The sequence below is a fragment of the Aegilops tauschii genome, chromosome 3 (genome assembly GCF_002575655.3).
Source record: "Aegilops tauschii subsp. strangulata cultivar AL8/78 chromosome 3, Aet v6.0, whole genome shotgun sequence".
Taxonomy (NCBI): Eukaryota; Viridiplantae; Streptophyta; class Magnoliopsida; order Poales; family Poaceae; genus Aegilops; species Aegilops tauschii.
This window is the reverse complement of record NC_053037.3, coordinates 57955987-57982929: the sequence shown is the minus strand read 5'-3', so window position 1 is coordinate 57982929 and position 26943 is coordinate 57955987. Positions and strand designations below refer to the sequence as shown.

The 26943-nt window shown below is 45.4% G+C and overlaps 2 protein-coding genes and 1 long non-coding RNA gene across 8 annotated transcripts; 1 reads left to right on the top strand and 2 right to left on the bottom strand.

Annotated features, from left to right (window-relative positions):
* Positions 1-3509: 3509 nt before the first annotated feature.
* On the bottom strand, positions 3510-7845 carry LOC109738806 (uncharacterized). Of its 3 annotated transcripts, none has more exons than XR_005771981.3 (4): positions 7400-7845; positions 7142-7252; positions 3735-7061; positions 3510-3651 (listed from the first exon to the last, which is right to left on the bottom strand). It is a non-coding gene; the product is annotated as an uncharacterized lncRNA (long non-coding RNA). The 3 variants fall into 3 exon arrangements; XR_002226897.4 differs by having other exon boundaries at positions 7142-7247; XR_012204241.1 differs by having other exon boundaries at positions 7142-7845.
* Positions 7846-8766: 921 nt separating this feature from the next.
* On the bottom strand, positions 8767-12453 carry LOC109738809 (uncharacterized). 4 transcript variants are annotated; one of them, XR_012204240.1, is made up of 5 exons: positions 12369-12453; positions 12053-12294; positions 10540-11671; positions 10249-10429; positions 9719-9987 (listed from the first exon to the last, which is right to left on the bottom strand). XR_012204240.1 is itself a non-coding variant. In XM_073510010.1 (4 exons), the coding sequence occupies exons 3-4, from the start codon at positions 11651-11653 to the stop codon at positions 10404-10406; spliced, it is 1140 nt and encodes a 379-aa protein (XP_073366111.1). In that variant the 5' UTR covers positions 11654-11671; positions 12053-12294; positions 12369-12453; the 3' UTR covers positions 10126-10403. The 4 variants fall into 4 exon arrangements, 3 of the variants coding, with proteins under 3 accessions (XP_040259416.1, XP_073366111.1, XP_073366112.1); XM_073510010.1 differs by lacking the exon at positions 9719-9987 and having other exon boundaries at positions 10126-10429; XM_073510011.1 differs by lacking the exon at positions 9719-9987 and having other exon boundaries at positions 10126-10429; positions 12053-12287; positions 12369-12448.
* Positions 12454-12553: 100 nt separating this feature from the next.
* LOC109738807 (uncharacterized) lies at positions 12554-16006 on the top strand. The gene is made up of 3 exons (XM_020297910.4): positions 12554-13964; positions 15428-15560; positions 15752-16006. Exons 1-2 carry the CDS (start codon positions 12836-12838, stop codon positions 15517-15519), a joined length of 1221 nt encoding a protein of 406 aa, XP_020153499.1. The 5' UTR covers positions 12554-12835; the 3' UTR covers positions 15520-15560; positions 15752-16006.
* The last annotated feature ends 10937 nt before the right edge of the window (positions 16007-26943 follow it).

The following is a 26943-nucleotide window of genomic DNA, read 5'->3' as shown; positions in this document are numbered from 1 at the left end:
GTAGTACGACGAGGATGCGTGCTACTTCAGAGTGGTACGTGATCCTGTCTGAGATATCATGTTGTTGGACAATACTGAACCTACGAGTTATGGAGAAGCGATGGTGGGCCCATATTCCGACAAATGGTTAGAAGCCATGAAATCCGAGATAAATGGATCTTTGAGAAGAAGACGGACGTGGACGGTAATGTTACCGTCTATGAAGCTCGACTTGTGGTAAAGAGTATTTCCACAAGTTCAAGGAGTTGACTACGATGAGATTTTCTCATCCGTAGCGATGCTTAAGTCCGTCGGAACCATGTTAGCATTAGCTGCATTTATGAAATCTGGCAGATGGATGTCAAAACAAGTTTCCTTACCAGTTTTCGTAAGGAAAGGTTGTATGTGATACAATCAGAAAGGTTTTGTCGATCCTAAGGATGCTAAAAGGTATGCTAGCTCCAGCAATCCTTCCATGGATTAGAGCAAGCATCTCGGAGTCAGAATATACGCTTTGATGGAGTTATCAAAGTTTTTGGGTTTATACAAATTTTGTTAGAAACTTGTATTTACAATAAAGTGAGTGGGAGCGCTACAACATTTCTGATAAGTATATGTGAATGACATATTGTTGATCCGAAATGATGTAAAATTTCTGGAAAGCATAAAGGGTTGTTTGAAAGGAGTTTTTCAAAGGAAGACCTGGATAAAGCTGCTTACATATTGGGCATCAAGATCTATAGAGATAGATCAAGACGCCCGATGATACTTTCAAAGAACACACACCTTGACATGATTTTGAAAGAGTTCAAAATAGATTAGCAAAGAAGGAGTTCTTGGCTGTGTTACAAGGTGTGAGTATTGAGTAAGACTCAAGACCTGACCACAGCAGAAGAGAGAGAAAGGACGAAGGTCGTCCCCTATGCTTTAGACGTAGGCTCTACAGTATGCTATGCTATGTACCGCACATGAAGTGTGCCTTGCCATGAGTTGGGCAAGGGGTACAATAGTGATCCGGGAAAGGATCACATGACAGCGGTCGAACTTGTCCTTAGTATCTAGTGGACTAAGGAATTTTCTCGATTATGGAGGTGAAAAGGAGTTCGTCGTAAAGGGTTACATCGATGCGAACTTTGACACTAATCCGGATGACTCTGAGTAGTAAACCGGATTCGTATAGTAGAGCAATTATTTGAAATGGCTCCAAATAGCGCGTGATAGCATCCACAAGATGACATAGATATTCGTAAAGCACACACGGATCTGAAAGGTTCAGACCCGTTGACTAATAACCTCTCTCACAAGCATAACATGATCAAACCAGAACTCATTGAGTGTTAATCACATAGTGATGTGAACTACTCCCTCCGTCCCATAATATAAGAGCGTTTTTTACACTATACTAGTGTAAAAAACGCTCTTATATTATGGGACGGAGGGAGTAGATTGTTGACTCTAGTAAACTCTTTGGATGTTGGTCACATGGTGATGTGACCTATGAGTGTTAATCATATGGTGATGTGGACTAGATTATTGACTCTAGTGCAAGTGGAAGACTGTTGGAAATATGCCCTAGAGGCAATAATAAATAGGTTATTATTATATTTCCTTGTTCATGATAATCGTTTATTATCCATGCTAGAATTGTATTGGTAGGAAACTCAGATACATGTGTGGATACATAGACAACACCATGTCCCTAGTAAGCCTCTAGTTGACTAGCTCGTTGATCAATAGATGGTTACGGTTTCCTGACCATGGACATTGGATGTCGTTGATAACGGGATCACATCATTAGGAGAATGATGTGATGGACAAGACCCAATCCTAAGCCTAGCACAAGATCGTGTAGTTCGTTTGCTCAGAGCTTTCTTAATGTCAAGTATCATTTCCTTAGACCATGAGATTGTGCAACTCCCGGATACCGTAGGAATGCTTTGGGTGTACCAAACGTCACAACGTAACTGGGTGACTATAAAGGTGCACTACAGGTATCTCCGAAAGTGTCTGTTGGGTTGGCACGAATCGAGACTGGGATTTGTCACTCCGTGTAAACGGAGAGGTATCTCTGGGCCCACTCGGTAGGACATCATTATAATGTGCACAATGTGACCAAGGAGTTGATCACGGGATGATGTGAGTTACGGAACGAGTAAAGAGACTTGCCGGTAACGAGATTGAACAAGGTATCGAGATACCGACGATCGAATCTCGGGCAAGTAGCATATCGATAGACAAAGGGAATTGTATACGGGATTGATTGAATCCCCGACATCGTGGTTCATCCGATGAGATCATCGTGGAACATGTGGGAGCCAACATGGGTATCCAGATCCCGCTGTTGGTTATTGACCGGAGAACGTCTCGGTCATGTCTGCATGGTTCCCGAACCCGTAGGGTCTACACGCTTAAGGTTCGATGACGCTAGGGTTATAGGGAAAGTATGTACGTGGTTACCGAATGTTGTTCGGAGTCCCGGATGAGATCCCGGATGTCACGAGGAGTTCCGGAATGGTCCGGAGGTAAAGATTTATATATGGGAAGTCCTGTTTTGGTCACCGGAAAAGTTTCGGGTGTTATCGGTAATGTACCGGGACCACCGGGAGGGTCCCGGGGGTCCACCAAGTGGGGCCACCAGCCCCAGAAGGCTGCATGGGCCAAGTGTGGGAGGGGACCAGCCCCAGGTGGGCTGGTGCGCCCCCCCACCAAGGCCCAAGGCGCATGGGAGAGTGGGAGGGGGCAAACCCTAGGTCCAGATGGGCCTTAAGGCCCACCCTAGTGCCCCCCTCTCCTCCCCTTGGCCGCCCCCTTAGATGGGATCTAGGGCTGGCCGCCAGCCCTTGGGGTGGAAACCCTAGAGGGGGCGCAGCCCCCTCCCCCCTATATATAGTTGAGGTTTGGGGCTGCCCAAGACATGAGAACGTCTCTCTTTCGGCGCAGCCCTACCCCTCTCCCTCCTCCTCCTCTCCCGCGGTGCTTGGCGAAGCCCTGCGGGATTGCCACGCTCCTCCACCACCACCACGCCGTCGTGCTGCTGATGGACGGAGTCTTCCCCAACCTCTCCCTCTCTCCTTGCTGGATCAAGGCGTGGGAGACGTCACCGGGCTGCACGTGTGTTGAACGCGGAGGCACCGTTCTTCGGTGCTCAGATCGGAATCAACTGCGATCTGAATCGCTACGAGTACGACTCCCTCATCCGCGTTCTTGCAACGCTTCCGCATCGCGATCTACAATGGTATGTAGATGCACTCCCCTTCCCCTCGTTGCTAGATTACTCCATAGATTGATCTTGGTGATGCGTAGAAAATTTTGAATTTCTGCTACGTTCTCCAACACCTACCTCTGCGAGCGGTGAACCATCCGAAGGATGAACAAGAGACTGATTGACCCTGCACAAAACAAGGAACTTCAGTATTTGTTTTGCCCAACTAACTTAACTTTCGTTATCAACAAGAATCAACCCCATCCAAACCCTATACGCATAACAAAAAAAAGGAAAACATCAGGTTACCATTGGAAGATAAGGAAAGGAGGAAGAAAGAGCTCACCTGTGCTGGCATCTCCTCCATGAACTGGATCTGTACTCGACCTCTCCCCTGCAGGAGGTCGCCGGGGTGGGTGCTCGACCAGCCATCGTGGCCTGCCTAGCCCGTCTACGCCGTCTCCACCATGCTGAACAGGAGAGATTGGAGGAAGAGGAGCTGCAGTGAGGAAGAGGACAAGGGAAGAGAGAAAACGAGAAAGGGAGGGCTCACCGGCAGCAGTCAGAGGACGAGGAGGCAGCCGCCGAGGGTACGTGAGAGGAGGCGCAGAGGAGGACAGGCCCGTCGGCTGGTGTGCGTGGCTGCTGCTCTACTCCTCCTGTCGAGCCTGGATCAAAGCCGCGCTCCTCGGCTTCGGCTCGAGTTCGGGCGCTGCCATGGAAGGAGAACCGCCTGGTTCCTCTTGCCTGCATCCCGAGCTGTGGCCTCCTCGTCCACAACGCGTGGTCGGGCCATGCTAGCCGGTGCGGAGGCAAGGGAGGAGGAGGGGGTGGAGGCGGAGGCGGAGGTGGAGGAGACGAGGCGGGCAGGAGGGAGGGAGAAAGTGGTGGTGGCGGCGGCATGGGGAAGAGGAGGGGGACGGGAAGAGAGGAGAGAGCTGACGAGGGAGATATTTTCATCCCCATCAGTCTTCGTCGCTAATCCAATCGCACCGATACCAGGCGAAACCCACCTCGTTCTTTCGACGCAACATGAAGCGTGGTCCACCTGCCATCGACTCTTTAAGCAGCCATGAGCGTAAGAAAAAACCGACGACTGACCATTCGACGCAACATGAAGCGTGGTCCACCTGCCATCGACTCTTTAAGCAGCCAGGAGCGTAAGAAAAAACCGACGGCTGACCAGACGCCAGCATCCAAAAAAAGCACTGTTGCAACTTGGGTAACTGAATCGTGCGGTCAAAAACTGTCTGCGCGCGCGATGCCGCTAGAATGGCGGGTAGGCTAGGAGCGTTTATATGTTCCGATCAGAGATTGTGCCCATATGTATACATACGGCATCTTCATATTATTTTTTCTGACAAACTCGTCTTTCCACGGCTGGCTCAAGTTCATTTCTGGATCATCAAGCTTCCCGTGTACATCTACCACCCAAGCCATGTGAACGAGCCGATGAAGATACTCAACATTATCTGCTTCAGCTACTTTCGTAACTACTCCCTCCGTTCCTAAATATTTGTCTTTCTAGAGATTTCAACAAGTGACTACATACGAAGCAAAATGAGTGAATCTACACTTTAAAATAAGTCTATATACATCCGTATATGGTAGTCCATTTGAAATATCTAAAAGGACAAATATTTAGGAACGGAGGGAGTACAAGGTACATGCAAAAATTAAACCCTGCACAAGCGTACTTTGTTTAGTGATGTAGTGGCTAGCATTATAACATGTAATTTATGTTGAGAATCAATTTTTAAAAGAAGTTGCTGCAGTAGAGATAGCATTAGGCAGTTAAATACAAAACAAGTGCAAGTAGTTCAGCTTAAACAACTAGAATGTGGGGGGTCTCAAAATTTTCCTTGAGAAAAATCTTGATGACGAATGAAAGCAAGACCAACCTCTGCCAACATCTTTCCCCTCAGAAGATTGACAACCAACTAATATACTGATGACATATTTAACTCAACCAATTCTCTTCGTGTGCAATCATTTCATGCATTTGATTTCCCATCTGCTGTTCACTCTATTTAAACTACTTAGTTACAATTCTATGTTTCAAGTTGTGTTCGGCAACCCTCTGCTCCTTCGCTAGGGAGCGGAGCTCACGGAGCACCCTGTTAGCAGCTCACCGAAATATAACTGCATGCCGCTCCGCTCCGTAGCGGAGTTGCAGAGCGGAGAGATCCCGAACAGCTCCTTAGTTTCAGTTTATTGTCATTTGTTATGTTACGTTCGGCGGACGAAGAAATGTCGGCTGGCGTGCCTGGCGACCATTCTACCTAGATCGGAGCACGACAAGGTCGCTTGTCGCCCAACACCTCCTCCAGACGAGATCCGCTGCCACCAACCTCGTGTAGGGAGCTCTTTTTATCTTCCTTTGTATCTCTATGGGGCAGAAGGTTTAAATTTACCAATGTATGGCTCTTGTTTATGTTCCATATACATGAATGTTCATAAGCAAGATAGGTGCACACGTATAAACACTCAAGAGGTGCACCACTGAAGGACGCAAGGCATGCTGCTCCCAAACCTGGCTTTGTGTATTACCTAGATGGATTAGTGTGCGCGGGCAGTAGAGAAGCTCGGCTCCGTCCTCCTTAGGAGAGGCAAAGGTCGCTCAGCTTGCTCATGAATGTACCATCTCTCTCTATCATATGTACACACAACTAGCTCACGATCTTGGCATCTTCTTAGTTACCTATCTTTTGTTTGTTCATGATCAGCCTGCATTGTTCTATCTCGGTAACCATTAAGTATAGTCCAACATGTTGGAGCGTGCATCTTAAAAAAGATGCATATTACTTAGCAGCAACCAGCACTTACATATTGTCTAAAAACGCCTATTATTTTTGTTAATGAAAGGATCAGATACTATTGGTCGTTGGTCAGTAGATCTTTCTTAAGTTTCAGATGCGGATGAAATGCTTCTTTGTAGATGTATAGTTAAGTTGTGGGCCAATTTTTCTTTTGGTTTTTGCTAACACTTGTAAACCATCAAATAGTGTGGACTCATTTGGCTTCCGCTCGTGTTTTTTTCAGATACTTAAGATGGAGGCCTGCTCGTCGATGCTCCACTGGTTTACTGCAGTTTCAAGGGCTTAGGGAGCGCCTCCTTGTTGACAACCTCTTCCTTGCCAAGCTCGTCGTAGAGTGCGTCGTCGAGCCATCAGCAATGTCTGTTTTATTTTGAGAAGCCGTCATTCACCGGATTTAGATAGATCATCCGCGGCTGCCACTGCCGCCTGTCGGAGCTGTTAACTCAGCTTTACCCTATTTTGAACTGTGGCTCCACTTTTGGACAGAATGTACGATTATGTATGCCAGTATCAAAAACTGTGTCCCCTTCATTTTGAAGCAGCTAACATACATCTAAATGCATAGTTTAACCAGCTATACAACTGATTGCCACCTCAAACTGAATCTGCTTTCAGCTATATCTGCATGTCTGCCACCAATTAGCAAAAAAAGGCAATCCAAGGGCCGGATACCTACCTAGCACCGCAGAGGGTCCTCCTCAAGTAAATATCACGTTGTAGGCCTTGTCAAGCGTGCAATTAAGAGACGAGCATGCGAAGCAACGGTTTACCTGCTTAAATTGGTTGAGGGGCTCGTCGCTACGACCGTGGAGAGCAGACTAAATCCGCTCAGTGTCGAGAAAATTCAAGGACCATTAGTGCAGGTAGACTAGGAATGCTGCATCGTGGGCGGCGGCGGCGACTGTGCCAGCGGCCATGAGTGCCCAGTCGAGGCCGTCGGCGAAGTTGAATAGCCTCAAAAGGAGATTGCGGCGGGAGGGGGCTCGACCTCGTCCTCATTTGTGATACAGCCAGTGGAACCGAGAAAGCCCTTTTCTTCCGCAGTCGTTACAGAGTATATCCTGGAGCAATCAGGCAGAGCGGCAGCGTAAATCCTTCAGTCAATGGAAAGAACGAAATCAGAATGAGAGAAATAGTGTACCTGGCATCGGTTCCGGTATTCCCCAGGAAGCTCTTCTGCAGCCAGCAAGCCGTCGAGCATTCCAACAGAGAAACAGAGGATATGGACTTCACATTAAATTTGTTGGCTTTGCTTTTAAAAGAAATGTGGCATTAATACAGAGGAAATTGTTAACTCGAAAACAATAGCTTCTGAAATTTCTAAATTTCATGAGATAGAAGAACACAATCATCAAAGGGAAATGCAGAAACAGTTTGGGCATCAAGTGGCGCAACTTACCGTCATATCTCCCAAGGATTTGCTGCAGATTGGACCCTCCCGAATCCCAACACCAGCATCTCCCCGCCGACTCGTCTTCGTATGACGACGGCAACTCTGTCAACTCCGAGACCTCGGACAGCGGCGTGAACGGCCCGTGGGCACCGGATCTCCTCTACCTGACGGCCTTGTGGCGGCTCAGGCGCAGCTGCGAGCCCCGTGCTCCTTCAGACAAGGGGAGAGGCGGTCAAGGAGGAGGGGATGGTGGAGGGTTGGAGCTCGGCTATGAGAGAGGAACGGGGAGGACAAGGCGCAGGAGAAGCGGCGGAGGTTGCGTGCAAGAGAGGCAAAGAGGAAGGAGCCTCACACTCTCTTTCTCCCCAGATCCGACGAGGCGATGGCGACGATAGAAGAGAAGAGGCGGCGGTTGTGTTGGCGTGCGGTGCGAGAGGTGGGTTGCGTGCGCTGCGCTCGATACCGGAGGAAATTGCCTCGATTTTTTTTTCCTTTCATCTGCGACAGTAAATCTTTGGACGTGGCATAGGCGAGGAGGCGCCCTTACCGCGACTGTTAATGGGTTTAATGCCACGACGCACTCACACACATGACGCGGCAGATCGCCACGACCCGGCACTAACAGCTTGGAACTACCGTGATGGATTCGGACGCGAGCCAAACTCACGCACCACCACTCACACACGCACACTCGCCACGCTTCTGCGGCGTCCCGCACGTCGCGCGCGCACCCGACGAGCCCGACCGCACCAGTGTGTCCGGCACGTCCTGCGCGCACCCGACGCGTTCGACTGCACCAGACATCATGGCTTATTCCAACACCTTTCCGTCGCCTGGCCCCAACGTCACCGTAAAACCCTACCCCGGTCGCCTACCGGGGCACGCCACCCCACCACTCCACACCTCACCACCAACGTACGCCGCGCACGAACCACCGCCGCCGCACCGAGCCAGCCTAACTTAGCCCATATGGAGTTGGCCGCAGCTTCGCCCCAGCCGGCGTGGGTCATCCTGGGCAGCGGTTGCCAGCTTTTTGTTCTATCGAGCGAGCGAGCCAAATCGGCTAGCCTCCGTCGGCAAGGCTAGCTTTGCCTAGCGAGGTAAACCGGCAAGGGATCCAAAGGCACCAGCCTCTTTTGTAGTCAAACGTTACCGCGACCGAGCTGGTGCACCACCTTTGTGAGGTTTTCAAGATTGTGTATGAATTTGTTAGATTCATGCAAATTTTTGTACCGTGGGTGTAATTAACTCAAACACTTAAAAGAGAGTGGGTTTAAACGCAGTGATTTTGGCCACTGCAAAATCAAATCAGTGATTTTGGCCACTTCGACACGCTTACCTGCCGTGCCTGTGCACCGGACGGAGTGTTTGATGGCAATGGCAGAGGGCCGTCTCCATGACTATGGCCGCTCCCCTCTGCTCCGTATCACCGGAACCCCAAAAGATGTCGTCCAACTATCTCTCCAACTACCCGCTCTGTTCAGGGGCGGACCCAGGAGAAAAACCGACTGGGGGCACACAGCGATAGAAAACTCTCGAACATGTTTACACATAGGCTTATAAACATGTAAATATGCTATATTTAGCAATTTTCTTGCAAGTCATAACATATTTCATCCAAGTTCGAAAAAGATACATTATCCAATAGACAATAGTAACACAACAAGTTAACACTAAGGTGATCAGAGCCTACAAAAAGACTTCATATCCCAACAGTTCATGCTTTGCAAAAGAGAATATTCATTTCTAATATAAATGCCGTTATCTGTGAAGAAAAAACACATATTAGTATTAGCCATTAAAATACAAATGGAGATGGTAAACACACAAAAGGTGTATGGCATTGGATCTTTACATTTCGTTCTTCCCATGACGATCTTTCATCTTATGAAAACGATCAACAATCACTTCATTAGTAATTTCGTCCAGCAGTCCCTTTTCCACAAAGCAAATTAGGCTATGGCTCAAATAATCATCACCAATTTTGTTACGCAAAGCATTCTTCACAATCTTCATAGCTGAAAAACATCTCTCAACAGTGGCAGTGGCAACAGGAAGAGTCAAAGCTAGCTTCAAAAGCCGATATACCAAAGGATAGGAGAGGTGCTTCCTTGTATCCACCATCAGTTTAGCTAGATCACCTATTTTGTCCAAGCTAGAAAACCTTGTATCATGGAGTATATTATCTATGTAGAGACCAAGTTCATGCTCAAGAGTCACCATATCTTGGTGATTAAAGTCATCGGGATAATGCTTAGCTAATTTCAGCAACTTCGCCTTGTCAAAACGAGAAAATAAATCACTTGGGCTCAAAGCAGACATGCATAGAAGCAACTCAGAATTTACCTCATTAAATCTGTCATTAAACTCTTCTCCTAACAGATCCAGAACAGCAAAGAAACAGTCAACACGGTAATAATGTTCATTGTTAATACCGGTCTTTTGTCTTGGCTTCTTTGGGTTAACATAGGCGTCTTCCATGTCCAGTACTGGAATGTCATGTTTCTCACAGAAACAGTATACCTTCCTCATAAGAGAATCCCACCCTTCATTGGTTCTGAGCTTTTCTAACTCCCGTTTAGTTGATTCCACATCTGAAATAGCATTTACAATGTCTTTATCCTTTCTCTGTAAGGTTTTTGATAGTCCATTTGTTAAAGCTAATATCATCATCATCATATGTAAGAAAAATGCAGAATCAAAAGTCTGGAAATATTTGAGAAGACCTCTAGCTTGACGCCTCTTTCCAGTATCTGTGCCATCTTTCTCAACATATTCTAGAACTTTAACCACCGACGAGAACATCTTTGACAAACCCAACAATGTTTTATAATGGGAGTTCCATCGAGTGTCACCTGGTCTTTGAAGAGATAATTCTTGATTCAGTCCAGTCCCCGTAGCAATCTCTCCACATCCTATTGCTTTTCTCACTTCTTCTTGGTGATGCTCACGAAGTTGGTCTTTTCTCTTGCAAGACGCGCCCACGACATTCAGCAAAACTGAAACCATATCAAAGAAATCTCCGACCTCGAATATCTTCTTTGCAATAGCCACAACAACCAAGTTGAGTTTATGAGCAAAACAATGTACATAATATGCTGATTTGTTCTCATTCATAATTTTAGCTTGCAAACCATTGAACTCACCAGACATATTACTTGCTCCATCGTAACCTTGGCCTCTAACTTGTTCAAGATTCAGCCCAAGTTGTGAAAATAATAAATCTATGCAAGACTTGAGATAAGAAGATGTTATCTCCTCCACATGAACAACACCAACAAACTTCTCTTGGACCAGTCCACACTTATCAAGATATCGGAGAACAACCGCCATTTGTTCTTTGTCGGAAACATCCCTACACTCATCAACTAATAAGCTGAACACACCATTACCAATTTCTTTCATCACATGGCCTAGTACTTCTTTTGCAAAGCACTCGGTAATATCTCTCTGAATTTTGGGAGACAACATTTGATTATTATTTGGAGCATTCTTGAATGCCTTAGCAACAACATCATTTTGCTTAATAGTGTAGTCCATCAACTCAAGGTAATTTCCTTTATTTTCTTCATCATGGCCACGGAAAGGTTGTCCCTGATGCAACAAGTATCGACAAACATCAATTGCGGCATTTAACCTCATGAGATGCTCATTCTTTTCAGTTTGGCTTTGTCTATTCCAGGCTGCAGGGATTGATTGATCTTGCTTTAATAGATCCTCGCAATCCTTGAGTGCTCTGTTGTGAAAGCTGTTACGATCACCGACGTGAGTTACAAATCTCTCTGTCTTGTTCCAACAGTTGAAACCTTCTACTACAAATGCATCGTGCCCATGGTGGTTGTCTTTAATGTTGTCCCTAAACAAATAGCAGCATAAGCAATAGGCTTTGTGCTCCTTCTCGCTGTACTCTAGCCAATAAGCATAATCATCATACCAATCCGGATTGAATCTCCTCTTCTTTTTCTTCTTCCCAATCTCCCTGTATGGAAATTCCAATTTGCGGGGCTGATTAGGTCCCCAAATCAAATACTTCCTTCTTATCTCGTCACGTTGGTTGGGGTGGTAATCTGCCATTCGCTTCCTTTTAGCTGGATCCCGAGGGAGCTTATTCAAATCAACTAGTTCAGGCACAACAGAATTATGTTTTGCTGCAGGTCTTGATGCATTACTACTGCCACTTGAATTGTTGCTGGTGATAGCCCCCCGGGGCTGGGTGGTGGTGTTGGCATTTGCTGATTTCTTTATCAAATACTTCTCCATTATCTTCCCTTTTCTTCCCTATCAAATAATGGAAGCACAAATTGTAAAAGTTCAGATACAAAACATTCTAGTGGAGCAGACTAGCAGGCCAGCAAAAGTACTAGTAGTAGAATGGCATGCCAGATTGAATTCCATAGAAATTTTCCAAGTACAAGTAGTGTGTCACACTACTCCTATAATTTTTTGGTAGAACCAACAGTACATGGCTACATGTCTGATAGAGTAGTACTACTGTACTAGTACGAACCGCAAGTTTTCATTTGATTTGATATGAGATAAACCAAGGAATCAACTGAAGAATAAGGACCAGAGTGTAGTCAGGCAACAACAAGCAAAATAAAGAACTAAGAAGTATCTTTGTAGTCGTTTGGGATAAGGAGATGAGGAGGTGCTACAGACCTGATTAGAGATGAGTTGCTGAGGATGCTCCGTTCATCCGTTGCTGCTGTACACCCGTCGACGGTGGCGCCGCCGGTGGCCGGCGACCGGATGGCACAGGACTGGCACCCGCCAAGCCGCGATCCACCAATGGTCCAACCAAGCGGCGGCCGAGGGCTCGCCTCTTCGTTTTTCTCGCTATTAATTGTGAGCTCCCAGAGTCGAAGCGGCAGGCGGCAGCAGGGTAGACGCACGCCTTCAGCCTTGAATTTTTTTCTTGATTAGCTTTTTGTATTGGGCTTTACAGAAAGGCCGAACTGGAAGGGAGTGGGGGCACCTGCTATAGCCCGACCGGGGGCCTGCTCGCTAGCATCGGGACGTAGTACGAAGAGGACGATGAATCGAGCGGGGTCCTGGCCCCCACTCGCCACAACATGCGTCCGCCCCTGGCTCTGTTTGCTGCAGCCGCTACCCGACGAACCCAAAAGCCTCCTTTGCCGCGGTTTGAATGCAGTCCAAGGCTGCCACCCTCGGCTCTGCCCAGAGCACGGTCCAAAGCCAAAGGCTGCCATGTCTATCCTCCGCCGTCCGCCGTCTGACCGCCGTCGCAGTTCCGTGACGGCGTGACCCGACCTGCGCAGTTGAGCGAGCACCATCCGGTTCACTCCGCCCCGCTTGGCCCCGACGGCTAGCATAAAACCCAACCCCCGTCGCCTGCCACCACCACTTCCCCTCACCAGTCAGTCACCACCAACGCCGCGCGCGCGCACGCACGAACCACCGCACCAAGCTAGCCTGGCCGAGATGGCGTCCGCCGCCTCGCCCCCGCCGTCGTGGGTCATCCTGGGCAGCGTGCCGCGGGTGCTCTCGGCGGCCGACGCCAACGCCGACCTCCCTCCGGGTCCGGGCACCGCCGACTTCTCCCTCGCGCTGCCGGCGCCCCCGCGCGTCGCGCTCCTCACCGTCCCCCCGCGCATCTTCCCGTGCCGCACCACCCCCGAGAACTTCCCCTCCGTCCTCGCCGCCGACCCCTCCGCGGGCCTCCTCCTCCTCCACGCCGACCAGGGCCGCGCCACGGGCCCCACCATCATCGACACCCCCGGCCGCCAGGAGTTCTCCTGGCGCCCGCTCGTCGCGGGCTACTTCGTGCTCGACGCCGCCGCCGGCTCCGCCCTGCCGCTCCCCAAGCCCGAGCTCATCGCGCACCCTGGCCACCTCGGCCTCGTCGCCTCCCCGGACGGCGAGGGCTACATGGTCGCCGAGCTGCAGCCGTTCCTCGGCGGCGACACGGCCATCCTCCTGCGCTTCTCGTCGCAGGTCGGGGAGTGGGTCAGCAAGAGCGTGGGCTACCCGCTCCCGGCCCGCCAGCTCAGCCCCAACGGCGTCGTCGCCTGCTCCGGGAGGCTCTGGTGGGTCGACCTCTCCTGGTGCCTCCTCACCTGCGACCCCTTCGCCGACGCGCCGGCGCTCGACGTCGTCCCGCTCCCGGACGGCAAGGCGCTCAAGTCCAAGGAAGCCTGGGGCCTGGTCGACAAGTACCGCTGCGTGGGCGTCAGCGCCGGCAAGCTGCGGTTCGTCGACATGTACCGGAACCGCAACAGCAACGGGGCCGCACAGATCAGCGTCTGGACGCTCGCCGACTATCCGGAGTCCACGGACTGGACGCTGGAGTACGAGGCCACCTTCGCGGAGATTTGCAACGACGCCGCCTACAAGGCCACTGGTCTGCCGAGGAAGATCCCCGTGCTCGCGCTCATCCACCCCACCAACCCCGACGTGGTCTACTTCTTCCAGGACGAGCACCTGATCGGCGTCGACGTGCGTGCCCGCAAGGTCGTGGGGTGCGAGGTCTACGAGCTGGTTGAGCCGCCACGCGAAGACGTCGCTTCCCGCTTCGTTCACGCTTGGCAGCTGCCACTGGCTCTCTGCTCAGGTAACTCCATCACTCTCTGATTCTTTGTCACTGGGTTGTTAGTGTTTGGAAATGATGAGGTTCTGTGGCATTGTGAAAGGGCAAACATTTCAGTTGTTGCTGCAAATGTTGAAATTTTCAGAGGCTAGCTTGTGTTTAACTGTTTATTGATGCTCCAGGTAGTGGTTATGTTTGATAAGTGCAAGGGGCTAAAAAATGAGCTTTTAGAGTAAATTAGTCCTGTTTGAATATGGTCATGGTCTTATATGCGTGAGATGCATATATAACTTACTAGTATTTGGTGTTTAATTACTAAACATGATCTAATCCACATTATGTATTCCACCAAAAATTGACTAAGCATATGCCCTATATACTTTGTGTGTTTAAATTGATGTTTATATATGCTTGCTATGGGTTTCCATTCAAAGCTGTAAGGTCGTTAACTGCTTTGTTATTCAGTTTTTTCCCTCCCTGTATCTGTCAATAAGCTTAGTGATGTTTACACAGCTTCAGTAAATGGCATTGTATATGTTTTTCTCAGTAAATGCAAGACATTGTATTCAACACTAGTCCCCTAAGTATGCCATGAGCATGTGAATAGCCCAGTCATGTAGTCTTTGTGCTTAGTGCTTACTAACTAGGTGTTCTCAGTTTATAAAGGGTTTTGGGAGTACATGCCTGTTGCAAATGGATGGGCCTGTTGTTAGATGCATGAGTCTGACACTTCCAGTGATTTCTAACTTAGACAGTTTTATTTATGTAACTTTGCCAACAATTTTGTTTGTAACAGCATTATGCACAGTAAGGTCCTTCCATGGATTTCATATGGCTCCTTGAGTTATAAGATGCAGCTCCAACATTGAATATATATCGAAATGCTTCTAAACATACTCTCTGTTACGGTTGCTTCAATATATACATGCATGTTCTGATAGAAGCTGTCTGCAGGAGTCCATACGCCAGTGTTTGCTTGTTTAAACATAGAATCCTTCTCTTGTTCATAGCACTCGCGGTAGTATATAGTGGCCACATGTTTTTTTGTTTTTGTTTTCAAGACTTGAAATGGTCGGATAATATGCATAGTGAGTCGGCTGTTAGACATAAATATTGCATAGAGCAAGCATATTGAAATGAATTGCCATAAGGTATTTCCTTTTGTTGTTTCATTCAGTTCCATGAACACATATTATGTTCCTGAAGGTTCTCTGGTTGGCCTCACTATGTATATATATGCAAATTTCTAATTGATTGCTGTTAGCGCGGTTCGTCTTACATTGTTAATGTTTTGTGAGATAATGCTTGTGCCAGCTCCTTTTTTGTTCTTCTTTTCCATTCAGTTTGCATTGGTGTGACAAAGGTGTAATGAATAGGCAGAATGAATCAACTATTAGTCCTAAGCACTTGTAATCTGCCCGATATCTGTGATCCATAAAAGACCCATGAAACAAGTTGGCTGATATAATATGCTCTCTCCTTTGAAGGTCCTGCAGAGGAAACCGTCGATGCCGCAGCTGAAGAGCTGCAGCAACTGAATCTGCATGATTATCTGAAAAAGTACAAGCTCATCTGTTAGATGAAGATGAGGAATGAGAAGCAGGGTTAACTTCTTAACAGGTGACGCCAATTAAGTTGTATTACCTCTTTCTCAAAATATAAGACGTTTTGGTAGGTCATTTTAGCCTACCAAAACATCGTATATTTCGGTACGGAGGTAGTATATTTGTCCATGTACCACATTAACTGTCTCTTCCACTACTGATATCATACAGACTCTGCCGCTCAAAATTTACTTTCCTTTGTTTCAGGTAGGGGAAGTAAAACTACATCGAAGTATCAGGCTGTTGTGATGCTGAGTGACCACTGGGTTGGCAATGGCTGAATATTTCGGTGATCACTGTTTTAGATGAGACGTTAGTAGTACTGGTTTTATGATGTAGCACTATGCATGGATGATCCACCATCTTGGCTGAACTGAAGTCCAGTTCTGATGCTTCAGTTAGACCTTTGTTTTTCCTCTTGAGGGAACAAAAAGTTAAGCTCTTGTCATGCTTCTTGTTGAACGTTGCTCCGGACTACAATGTCGTGAGCGTGTCATGAAATTCATCCTCTTTTTTTTGCAAATATGAAATTCATCCTTGTGTGTGAGATTTTTTTTAGGGAAAAGGGGCCAAAAGCCGCGGCCCCATTGCATTACCAACGAAACCGGAGTATTAGAAAGAGTCAATTATACCGGTGGTGTCAGAACTTGTCGTGAACGATCACTTTGGTGCTAGAACTTGCGGCATACATCGAACTGGTGTAAAAACTTGGCTCGGTCGTGCAAATACGGTGCAAATCACGTTTGGATACGAAAGCGGCGCTGACCAGGCTCGCATGCATGGCGCAGGTCCCGCTGTCAGTGATAGGAAGGGAGGAAGGACGGCGTGTGGTCTGTTTTCTACAAAAACACTCTTGATTTTATTATTATTTTCACATAAGAGCTCCTGCTCACGTTGGAGAGCTGGCATGTTTTCCGTCTCTGTGGACAGTCCGTCCCGCCTGTTAGTACAGTATGGAAATTTGAAAGAAAAACTCGAACTTGCTATCATATAGGTGGGAAACAACCGGTCATAGCCACTGCACCAACAACGTCATCACACCTATAGTTCGTAAGTCCTTTGTAATGTAGTAGAACAAAGTCGCTCCTGGAGTTTGTCTTTTTAGAAATATGTAAAGGTATGCAAATTCTAATCTCACTAATAAAAATAAAGTTTAATTATTCTTGCAGTATAAATAATACATACTCCCTCCGTTTCAAAATGTAAGTCCTTTTAGAGATTCCACTACAAACTACATACGGATGTATATAGACATATTTTAGAGTGTAGATTCATTCATTTTGCTTCGTATGTAGTTTATAGTACAATCTCTAAAAAGACTTATATTTAGGAACGGAGGGAGTAAAACGGAAGAAATTCTTTAGAAAATAGTTCACATATTATTTTAAAATTATGCATATATCCAAAATAATATTTATGAAATATAAAAATGTTTTTATACTGTAAAACAATACAAATAAAGCCAATTTTTCAATCTTTTTTTAGAAAGCTGTAGAATATATATAAGTAAAATCTAGTATTATATTATAAGTAATATACATATAAAAATAAATCACATTACAAAATTTTGACGTATTACTTTAAAATTTATCCATATGATTAAATTATAAATTACAGAAATATTCATGTAATAATATGCATATTGAATAAAATATGTCAAATTTATTTATATTTTTCCGTATATTTCAGTAAATGCTTATATAAGTTTAAAAATGTCAGAGTTTTCACAAAATATTGATTGATGCAGTATATAAAAGTGTTCATGTTTTAAGAATTTTTGTTTTTATATCCTTTTAAATATTATAAGGGAATGCACTTCATGCGGCCCATTTTGCACTATTACTTTTTATAAGTTTACATCATATATGTAAATTATAATCAAATTTTATAAATAATATATATATATATATATATATATATAAACATTTAAATTATAAAATTATTCACTTATTATTTAAAATTTTATCCATATATTCGAATTATAGATTACAATAGTATTCACATTATAATTTGCATAATTCACAAAACATGAAATGGAATTTCTATGTTTTATATATTAAATAAATGTTCATATATGTTTAAAATGTTCACAGTTTTAATAAAATATTCATGCATATAAAGTGCTCATTTTTATAATTTAATTTATTTTACTACTATGTATATTTTTTGTAACACATGATTATAATATAAATAGATTTTGTTAAAAAATAACACTGCAAAATGGAGGTCCCACCAACTGCAGCCCACATAGGACGTGAAGGATATATACATGACGTATCCTGTCAAAACAAGAAAGTCTAGTCGTGGTTAACCATTGGCGGAAGCTAGCAAACCTACATGGTTCGATTCGCAGTCGTGCTATTTTTTTTATAATTTATATGTGGCTGATATATGGAACCCATATGGCCAACATTTTGACACGTGCCAGGGGCTATTTCGTGAGGATAAAAAAATTCAAGTTTCTTTTTGGTAAAATAACAGGCCGCATGTCATCTGGTGGCTGACAGCGGGACCCTGCTCCATGCAAGTGAGCCTAGTCAGTGTCACTTTCGTATCCAAACACGATTTGCACCGTATCTGCATGTCCGAGCCAAGTTTTTACACTAGTTTGATGTATGCCGCAAGTTCTAGCACCAAAGTGACCGTTCATGACAAGTTCTAACACCATCGGTGTAATTGACTCTATTAGAAAACCATCTATTACAAACCGTGAAGGCTAGAAGCAGTACTGCCTTGGCAGAGACTGAAAAAACACCGTTCGCAGCACACCAAAATGACAGATTCAGAGGAATATCCAAGAAGTTGTGTGTGTGAGATGAGCTTGGTTATTGTGGAGGTTTTGCCGAGTTAGCTCAGTGATTTCTGCCGAGTGAGCTTTTGGAAATATGCCTTCAGCATCTGCCACCATTGAGTTTTCTTTACAGTACAAAAAGAGGAACGAGGACATGCTTCATCGACATTTCCTATACGGCGCCCGTGGCTCCGTTGTAGGGTTAACGGGCACACACCCCCTTCTCTCCGCTGGACCAACCCACCTTACTTTCTTGCTTTTTTTTTTTTCTGTTTTAAAGACACACAAAAAATGCTCGTGTAAGCCTGGTTCAATGTTCGCTGCCATAACCAACTAGCCACCCGCCCTTGACGTATTTACATATAGCTTTTTTGGCATGTTTACATATAGCTTTTTCCTGATTCTAAAAATAGCTTTTTCCTTCTTTTCTTCTTTTTTTTCTTTTTTTTGCTGGAACGGTTTTGTTCGGTTTTCCTTTTTTTTCATTGTCATTTTCATTTATTTTGAATTTTTTCTTGGAATAGTTTTGTTCCTTTTTTTTGCTAAACGTTTTTCAAAATCGATGAACTTTTTTAAATTTGATGATCTATTCTCAAAATCGATGAACATTTTTTAAATTCAATGATTTTTTTAATTTGATGAACCATTTTTCAAAATCGATGTACTTTTCTCAAAATTGATGATTTAAAAAAAACCAATAATTTTTTTTCAAATTCGATAAACTTCATCGGCATTTCCTATATGGCGCCCGTGGCCCCCGTTGTAGGGTTAACGGGCGCACAGCCCCTTCTCCGCGCTGGACAGGCCCACCTTGCTTTCTTGCTTTTTTGTTTTCTGTTATAAAGACGCAAAAAAATGTTGGTGTAGACCTGATTCAATGTTCGCTGCCATATCCAACCAGCCACCCGCCCTTGACGTGTTTGCATATAGCTTTTTCTTGATTCTCCAAAAAATAGCTTTTTCCTTCTTCTTCTTATTTTTTTTTGCTGGAACGGTTTTGTTCATCTTTTTCTGTTTTTTTCCTTGTCATGTTTCATTTTCTTGAATTTTTCTTGGATTTTTTTTTCTTTTTTTGCTAAACATTTTTTAAAATCAATGAACTTTTTTCAAATTGGATGACCTTTTTTTCAAAATTGACGAACTATTTATCAAAATTGATGAAACTTTTCTAAAATTTAATAATTTCTTTTTTCAAATTTGATGCACTTATCTGAAAATCGATGAAATTTTTTCAAATTTGATAAAAAACAAATATTGTTGAACTTTTTTCAAATTCGATGAATATTTTTGCAAAATTAATGAACATTTTTAGAATCAATGATTATTTTTTCAACTTTTCGTTATTTTTTTTAAAATTTGTGAACTATTTCAACATTGAATCAACTGCAACTTTATGGATGAGACATAGAGAAGACCATACTATCTTGGATAGGCAATCTAACACAATTGGCATACTTGAAGCTAGATGGTTATGATTTCTCTCAATCAGAGCCCTCTTGGACCGACAGTGTTTGGAAGGTTTGGTAATTTGGGATTGCAATTTCCTTGGGACTGCCAGGTTTCCGGGAGTTTTCGCGTGGGACTCCTGAAAGGATCGAGATGGACCTAGAGGGGGGTGAATAGGTACAATTACAAATTTTAATTATTACTTAGCAATTTTAGGCAATAGTGCGGAATATGAAAGTGAGCCTAACAATTGCAAGAGTGATGCTAAGAGCTAAGCAAGATAAACAAGTAACCCAAGTATGTAAGTAAGCAAGCACAATATGATATAAGTAAGTGCTAAGAGACAAGTAACCACAAGTAGAGAGTTAGGGTTAGGAATAACCGGATGTATGCCGATGTTCACTTCCTTGGAGGGAAGCTACGTCACCGTTAGAGAGGTGGATGTTACCACGAAGGAACACCAACGCCACGAAGGCTCACCCTATTCTCCCTTTGAGACAACACCACAGAGGCATTTCTCAACCACTAGTGGTACACCTTGGGGTGGTGTCCAAACCCTCACAAACTCTTCCGAGGGGAATCACAATGGTCGATTCCTCTCCGAAAGACTCCTACCGCCTAGGAGTCTCCAACCTCCAAGAGTAACAAGAACGATGGGGAAAAGCTCAAGCTTGCTCAAATCACAAATTCCTTTGGTGCAAAGAAGGGGAAGGAGTGGATCTATCACTTGATTGGAGAACTTCTCTCAAATGTTCCCAAATCCCTTGGGGATCTAGGATTTGGTGTAGGGAAACAAGAGAGGGAGTGAGATGTGTTCTTAGAAAGTTCAAAGTGAATGGTCAACCTTATCCCGTGGGGGGGGGGGGGGAGAAGGCTATATATAGTGGACGTGGAAAAGTAACCGTTTGAGCCACTTAAGTGCACTGTAGAGGTCGGACGTCCGGACAGGACCGGACGTCCGGTGGCACAGATAGGTCCGGACGTCTGACAACCATCGGTCGTCCGGTCGCTGGAGATCCACAGGCCACGAAACAGCACACAACCATCGGACGTCCGGAACGTGCCGGACGTCCGGGGACCGGACGTCCGGAAAAGACCGGAAATCCGTAAATAATGTTCTGTTGAGAAAGTGTCGGACCTCCGGAGGAAACGGACGTCCGGCGACCGAACGTCCGGAGAAGCTCGGATATCCGTAAATATCGTTCTGTGAAGAAACACCGGACGACCGTGAAGATCCGGAAGTCCGGGCAGCTGCGAGGGATCGGACGTCCGGTGAAAAACGGAGTTTGTGGGTTTTGAGCAAATCTTTCACTAGATCCAACCATCCCCTCTTAATAGCGCGGGATCCCTATACTCAAGAAACAAAGCCGCAAAGGAAGAAAAGCTAAAGCTATTTTCTTGTAACTCCGATCTTGAATGATATGCATTTGTCCCTAGTTATGATCCATACACGCCCTTGAGACTTAATCCTGAGATATACTTGATAAACATGATTAGTCCCTTGTATGCATGTTGTCATCAACATCAAAATAAGATTAAGGGCATGATTGCACTTTCAATCTCCCCCTTTTTGGTAGTTGATGACAACATACATGCACTTCTCAATAATAATAAAAACTTTGAATATCGAAAGGATTTGTTGCGGAGCTCCCCCTAACTATGTGCACCATTATAAATAAGCATGAGAGGAGCTCCCCCTTAGTGTGATACCAAAACACCCAAATCTCAAGTAACACATGATACCATAATACCATAAATAGGTTCATCACTCACATCATAGAACATAAAGCAACAATAGTCATAACAAGGTTCCTGGTACCATACATAACATGGTTTGATACAAGCTAATATCACATATAACAGTACTAAGAGGATAAGCGCTTACTCCCCCTTGGCAGCAAGTACCCAAAAGGGGCCAAGAGGAGCAACCAGAACAACATCATCATCATCAAAACCCAGCATCATCATGGTTAGCATGAGCACCACTGCCACCGGCCTCGTCAAAGAAATCAGACCACTTAGGACCCGAAGGAAATCCAAAGTCGGAAGAGGGAGCATGAGGAAGACGGTCATCATCACTCACATCGAAAACTCCGGAGTCTCTCAGACGAGCCTTCTTGGAGGTGATCAGCCGAGTGACAACATCATGATTTTGGGAGCAGTTAAAGGTAACAACCTTCATCAAGGCAGAGTGAGCCTTCCCAAGAAACCGAGCAATGCGAGCAAATGGTGCAGATCCGGAGGGAGCAGAACGAGGAATGCTAGTAGCAGTGCGGCGCGGATGAGCAGAAGAGGAAGAGTCCTTGGGAACATAATCTTCTGCCATGTGTGCGGGAATGACCCATCGCTCATGCAAATGAGTGCGGACAATAGAAATGGAGCCACACTCTCAATGAATGCCTGAAGAAAGGGTGCATGAGGAAAGGCCCGCTTATGCTGGGGAGAAGCGAGGCGAATTTCATGCCACAGAAAATGAGGGACATTGATCTTCCCTTTCGGAGATGCATAAAGGCGATGCATGAGATCGATGCAGTAGCTACTGCAAGAGCCCTTGTCACCCATCTTAGGATAAATGGTGCGAATGACACATTGATAGATAATGAAGAAAGGAGAGCGCCAAATGGAGACTTGGTTAAAGCCCTTATGTTTCTCCTCATCAGTCAGTTCTGCTATGGGTTTGATAGGATCAGCACATGCATCAGTGCCCTTGGGTCTATGTTCGGGGTCATCATTGTGAATTTTGAACCCGGTTTCAGGAAAACCAAGGGCAGCAACAAACTGAGAATAGGAAGCCGAGAGCTTTGTGTCGGAGGTCATCCAAGTAACAGTGTTATTTGGACCGAAGAAACATGTGGCATAGAATTGATGAATGGCGGCTTGGTTAAAGTCATGTTGAAATGCAAATGGAGCAGCAAGATTGGACGACTCAATGAGCTCAATAGCCCCGGAATATTTCTCCGGATGAGTATGAAATCAATGCACAGATGCAGAGAAAGACCCTTAGGAATGATGAGAGTGGTAAAAATGTCAGCTTGGACATTAGTGCGAAAGCGATTGTCCCGAGAGTCATGAGCAACCGTAAATTGATCAACATCACGACGCAACTTAAGATAGGAAGCAATGGGAACCTCGTTGAACCGCTTAACATGGCGGCCGTTTGGTAAAGGTGGTTCAAGAGAGATATGACGAGCATCACCGTGAGGTTGCACCGGAGGAGGAGGCTTGAAGGTGGGCCGCCGAGTCCCGGGCTTGGGAGCAGTGGTGCGAACAGGGACAGGCTCTCCTCTCTCCATATGAGCCAGCTCATCTTCATAGCCCGAGTCCTCCGACGAGTCTTCGCTTGGAGAACGGTGAGGTAGAGGAGCATGCTTCCAAGGACGAGCCCGTTCTTGGGAATCGTCGGAATCACCGCGATGGGATGGACGAGAGGACCCAGACGGGGGCCCCTTGCGAGCAGAGTGCTTGGTCTTCACCATCCCGACCTAGAGGAGGAGGGAGACCCAAATCAACAACCCACCACCATAGATCGAAGAATCGATGGATGAGGGGAGAAGAGATAGGTGCTACCTCGGAGTGAAGAACGCGGAGGAAGACATCGACCGAAACAAATCAGGCAGTGGGCCACGCCGGGGACTGGGGTGACCCGAGAGGTGTGGTGCCAGCGAGGGGCACGGGCGGCGAGCGGCCGCAGCGAGGAGCCGCGAGACAGGGGCGGCGGCGGCGGTGATCAGAGGAGGGGAGCGAACGAGGATTAGGGTGAACTGACCCGAACCGCACCCGCGCTATATATATGTGCCCAAGAAAATCCCGGACAACCGGAGTTCTACGGACGTCCGGTGCCTGGGCCAGGGGAAAAATTAACGGAAGACCGGATAGACCGGACGACCGGCCTGAGGGCAACATAAGACTTTTTACGGACGACCGGAGTTCTACGGACGTCCGGTGCCTGGGCCAGGAAAAAAAATTAACGAAAGACCGGATAGACCGGACGACCGAAAGGGAGCAAACAGAAGGCTTTTACGGACGTCCGGACAGTACCGGACGACCAACACACAGGAATTTGTCTGTAAAAGATAATGGAGATGATGACAAAGGTAGGAGATGATGATGACAATGATGATCTAACCCATGTGTAAGGGTACCAACGATGATTTCAGTATGGAGTAAGAAGAATTAGTATAATGTCAAGTAGTGAGTATCCTATGTCAATGAAACAACAACAACAACAAACATAGATCACACCGATCTAAGCCATGTTTGAGTATACTTGATATGGCACTGCAAGAATTTGAACTTTGGGTGCATAATCACTACTCCATCATTGTAAAGCACCATAGTTAGAATAACATGGTAGCTTTGAGAGTGTTTGTTCTATTTATGCATTGCATAGGGTGAGAGTACTCATGAGTTGAGTGTCTCCCCCTAAATACATGCCTACATCAAGACAAGACATTAAGTTCATGCATGAATGGGTACTAGATTTTGCATAATAATGTCAAGCTCCAAGATACCAAGTTCACGCCTAAGTTGACAAAACCTTGCTTCATCCAATGGCTTGGTGAAAATATCTGCAAGTTGCATATCTGTTCCAACATGAGCAATGGCAATATCACCCTTCTCCACATGATCTCTCAAGAAGTGATACCTAATATCAATGTGCTTGGTGCGGGTATGATCCTTGGGGTTCTCAGCAATATTGATGGCACTTTCATTATCACATAGAAGAGGCACATGTCTATAGGTGATACCGTAATCCTTCAAAGTTTGCCTCATCCATAGTAATTGAGTTGCACAACTGACGATTGCAATGTATTCAGCTTCTGCGGTAGAGAGGGCAATGCAATTTTGTTTCTTCGAGGACCAACTTACCAAGGAGCGTCCAAGAAACTGACATGCGCCGGAGGTGGACTTACGATCCACTTTGTCTCCAGCCCAATCCGCATCCGTGTACCCAATGAGATCAAACTTAGCATCCTTGGGGTACCATAGACCCAACTTTGGGGTGTGAACAAGGTATCTAAGAATATGCTTAACCGCCTTATGATGACTTTCCCTAGGGGAAGCTTGAAATCTAGCACACATGCATACACTAAACATGATGTCTGGTCTAGATGCACAAAGATAAAGCAATGAACCAATCATAGAGCGGTAAATAGATGGGTCGAAAGGAATACCATTTGTGTCTTCAGTGAGTGCAATGTTGGTTGGCATGGGTGTCTTATATGGACTAGCATTAGACATGCCAAACTTCTCTAGGATATCCTTGAGGTATTTTGCTTGAGACAAGAAAATTCCTTCTTGAAATTGTTGAATTTGAAATCCAAGGAAGAACTTCAAATCCGCATTGAGTGACATTTCAAAATTCTTGGTCATGGAAGCCGCAAACTTCTTGCACAAATGAATGTTAGGAGAACCAAAAATGATATCATCTACATAGATTTGGCATAAGATCAAATCACCCTTGTCCCTCTTAGTAAAAAGAGTGGGATCGATCACCCCTCTCACAAAACCATCATCGAGTAAAAACTTCTTAAGATGATCGTACCAAGCACGAGGTGCTTGTTTGAGGCCATACAAAGCCTTATGAAGTTTATACACATAGTCTTTGTGATCGGGATCAACGAACCCATGTGGTTGTGATACATATACTTCTTGTAGAGGACCGTTAAGGAAAGCACTCTTCACATCCATTTGATGTAATGTAAAACCATTGAAAGCAGCATAAGCAAGTAAGATGCGAATGGATTCAAGACGGGCAACAGGGGCAAAGGTCTCATCAAAGTCAAACCTTCAACTTGTGAGTACCCTTGTGCCACTAACCTTGCCTTGTTACGGATGATTACACCATTATCATCTTGCTTGTTCTTGAAAATCCATTTTGTTCCAATGACGTTGTGCTCGGTAGTTGGCCTCTTGACAAATGACCACACTTGGTTGCGTTCAAAACTGTTCAACTCTTCTTGCATAGCAACGAGCCAATCGTTATCCATCAATGCCTCTTGTACCTTGAGAGGCTCAAAACTAGACACAAACGAGAAGTGAGCATAAAAGTTTGTCAAATGTTTACGAGTGACTCTACCTTCCGATATGCCGGTGAGAATTTTGTCAACATCAACACGACCGGCCACTCGAGGCATGATGGAGGTAAGAGTTTCACGAGGTTCAACTTCATGTCCATCATCCACGTACTCAACATATGGATCATTAATGTGTGGTGGAAGATCTTCTTCTTCATCTTGCATTTGTTGAGGTTCGTTGTCAATGATTGCACTTTCTTGTTCTTACCCTTGAGGATGATCTTGTTCTTGATGATTATCATGAAGAGGAACTTGATCATCATCTTGTACTTGGTCTACGGACATTGGTTGAGCAATAGGAGCTTGTGGTGGTATGGGTGTTGAAGTAGTTTGATGATGCGTGAAGCTTCCATCTTCTTCTTCATCATCATGAGGTTCTTGTTCTATTGGAAGAAGTGCACCAACACCCATGGTCAAAATATCTTGAGAGGAATCTTCTTCACCTACATCACTTAGATCAACTTGCTCCCCATGGGAGCCATTAAATTCATCAAACACCGCATCACAAGTTTCTACAACACATCCATTGGATTTGTTGTAGACTCTATAGGCGCGAGAGTTTGATCCATAGCCAACAAATATGCCCTCAATGGTTTTGGATTGAAATTTTCCTAACCGTTCTCTTTTGTTGAGGATGAAACATTTGCACCCAAATACACGAAAGTACTTGACATTCGGCTTGTTCCCAGTTAGGAGCTCATATGGAGTCTTTTCCAAGATAGTGCGGAGGAAGAGCCGGTTTGATGCATGGCATGCGGTGTTGACGGCCTCGGCCCAAAAACTATGTGGCGACTTGTATTCATCCAACATGGACCTTGCCATCTCCACAAGTGTGCGGTTCTTCCTTTCTTCTACACCATTTTGTTGGGGAGTGTATGGAGCTGAATATTGATGCTCAATCCCTTCATCACTAAGAAACTCTTCCAAGGTGTAGTTCTTGAACTCAGAGCCATTATCACTGCTTATTGCCAAGATTTCTTTGTCAAACTTGCATTGTGCTTGCTTGGCAAAATCAATGAAGGTGATCTTCGTCTCGTCCTTGGATTTGAGGAAGAAGACCCATGTATATCGTAATCATCAACAAC

What these genes read in the sequence shown, in the direction of transcription:
- LOC109738809 (XM_040403482.3), bottom strand. Translation starts at nt 10,560, where the DNA reads ATGGAGCAAGTAATATGTCTG. An exon ending in TGGAGCAAGTAATATGTCTG is followed by an intron (nt 10,430 to 10,539) that starts GTGAGTTCAATG and finishes ATTGCAAAGAAG; the next exon opens with ATATTCGAGGTCGGAGATTT.
- LOC109738807 (XM_020297910.4), top strand. Translation starts at nt 12,836, where the DNA reads ATGGCGTCCGCCGCCTCGCCCCCGCCGTCGTGGGTCATCCTGGGCAGC. An exon ending in GCCACTGGCTCTCTGCTCAG is followed by an intron (nt 13,965 to 15,427) that starts GTAACTCCATCA and finishes TCTCCTTTGAAG; the next exon opens with GTCCTGCAGAGGAAACCGTC.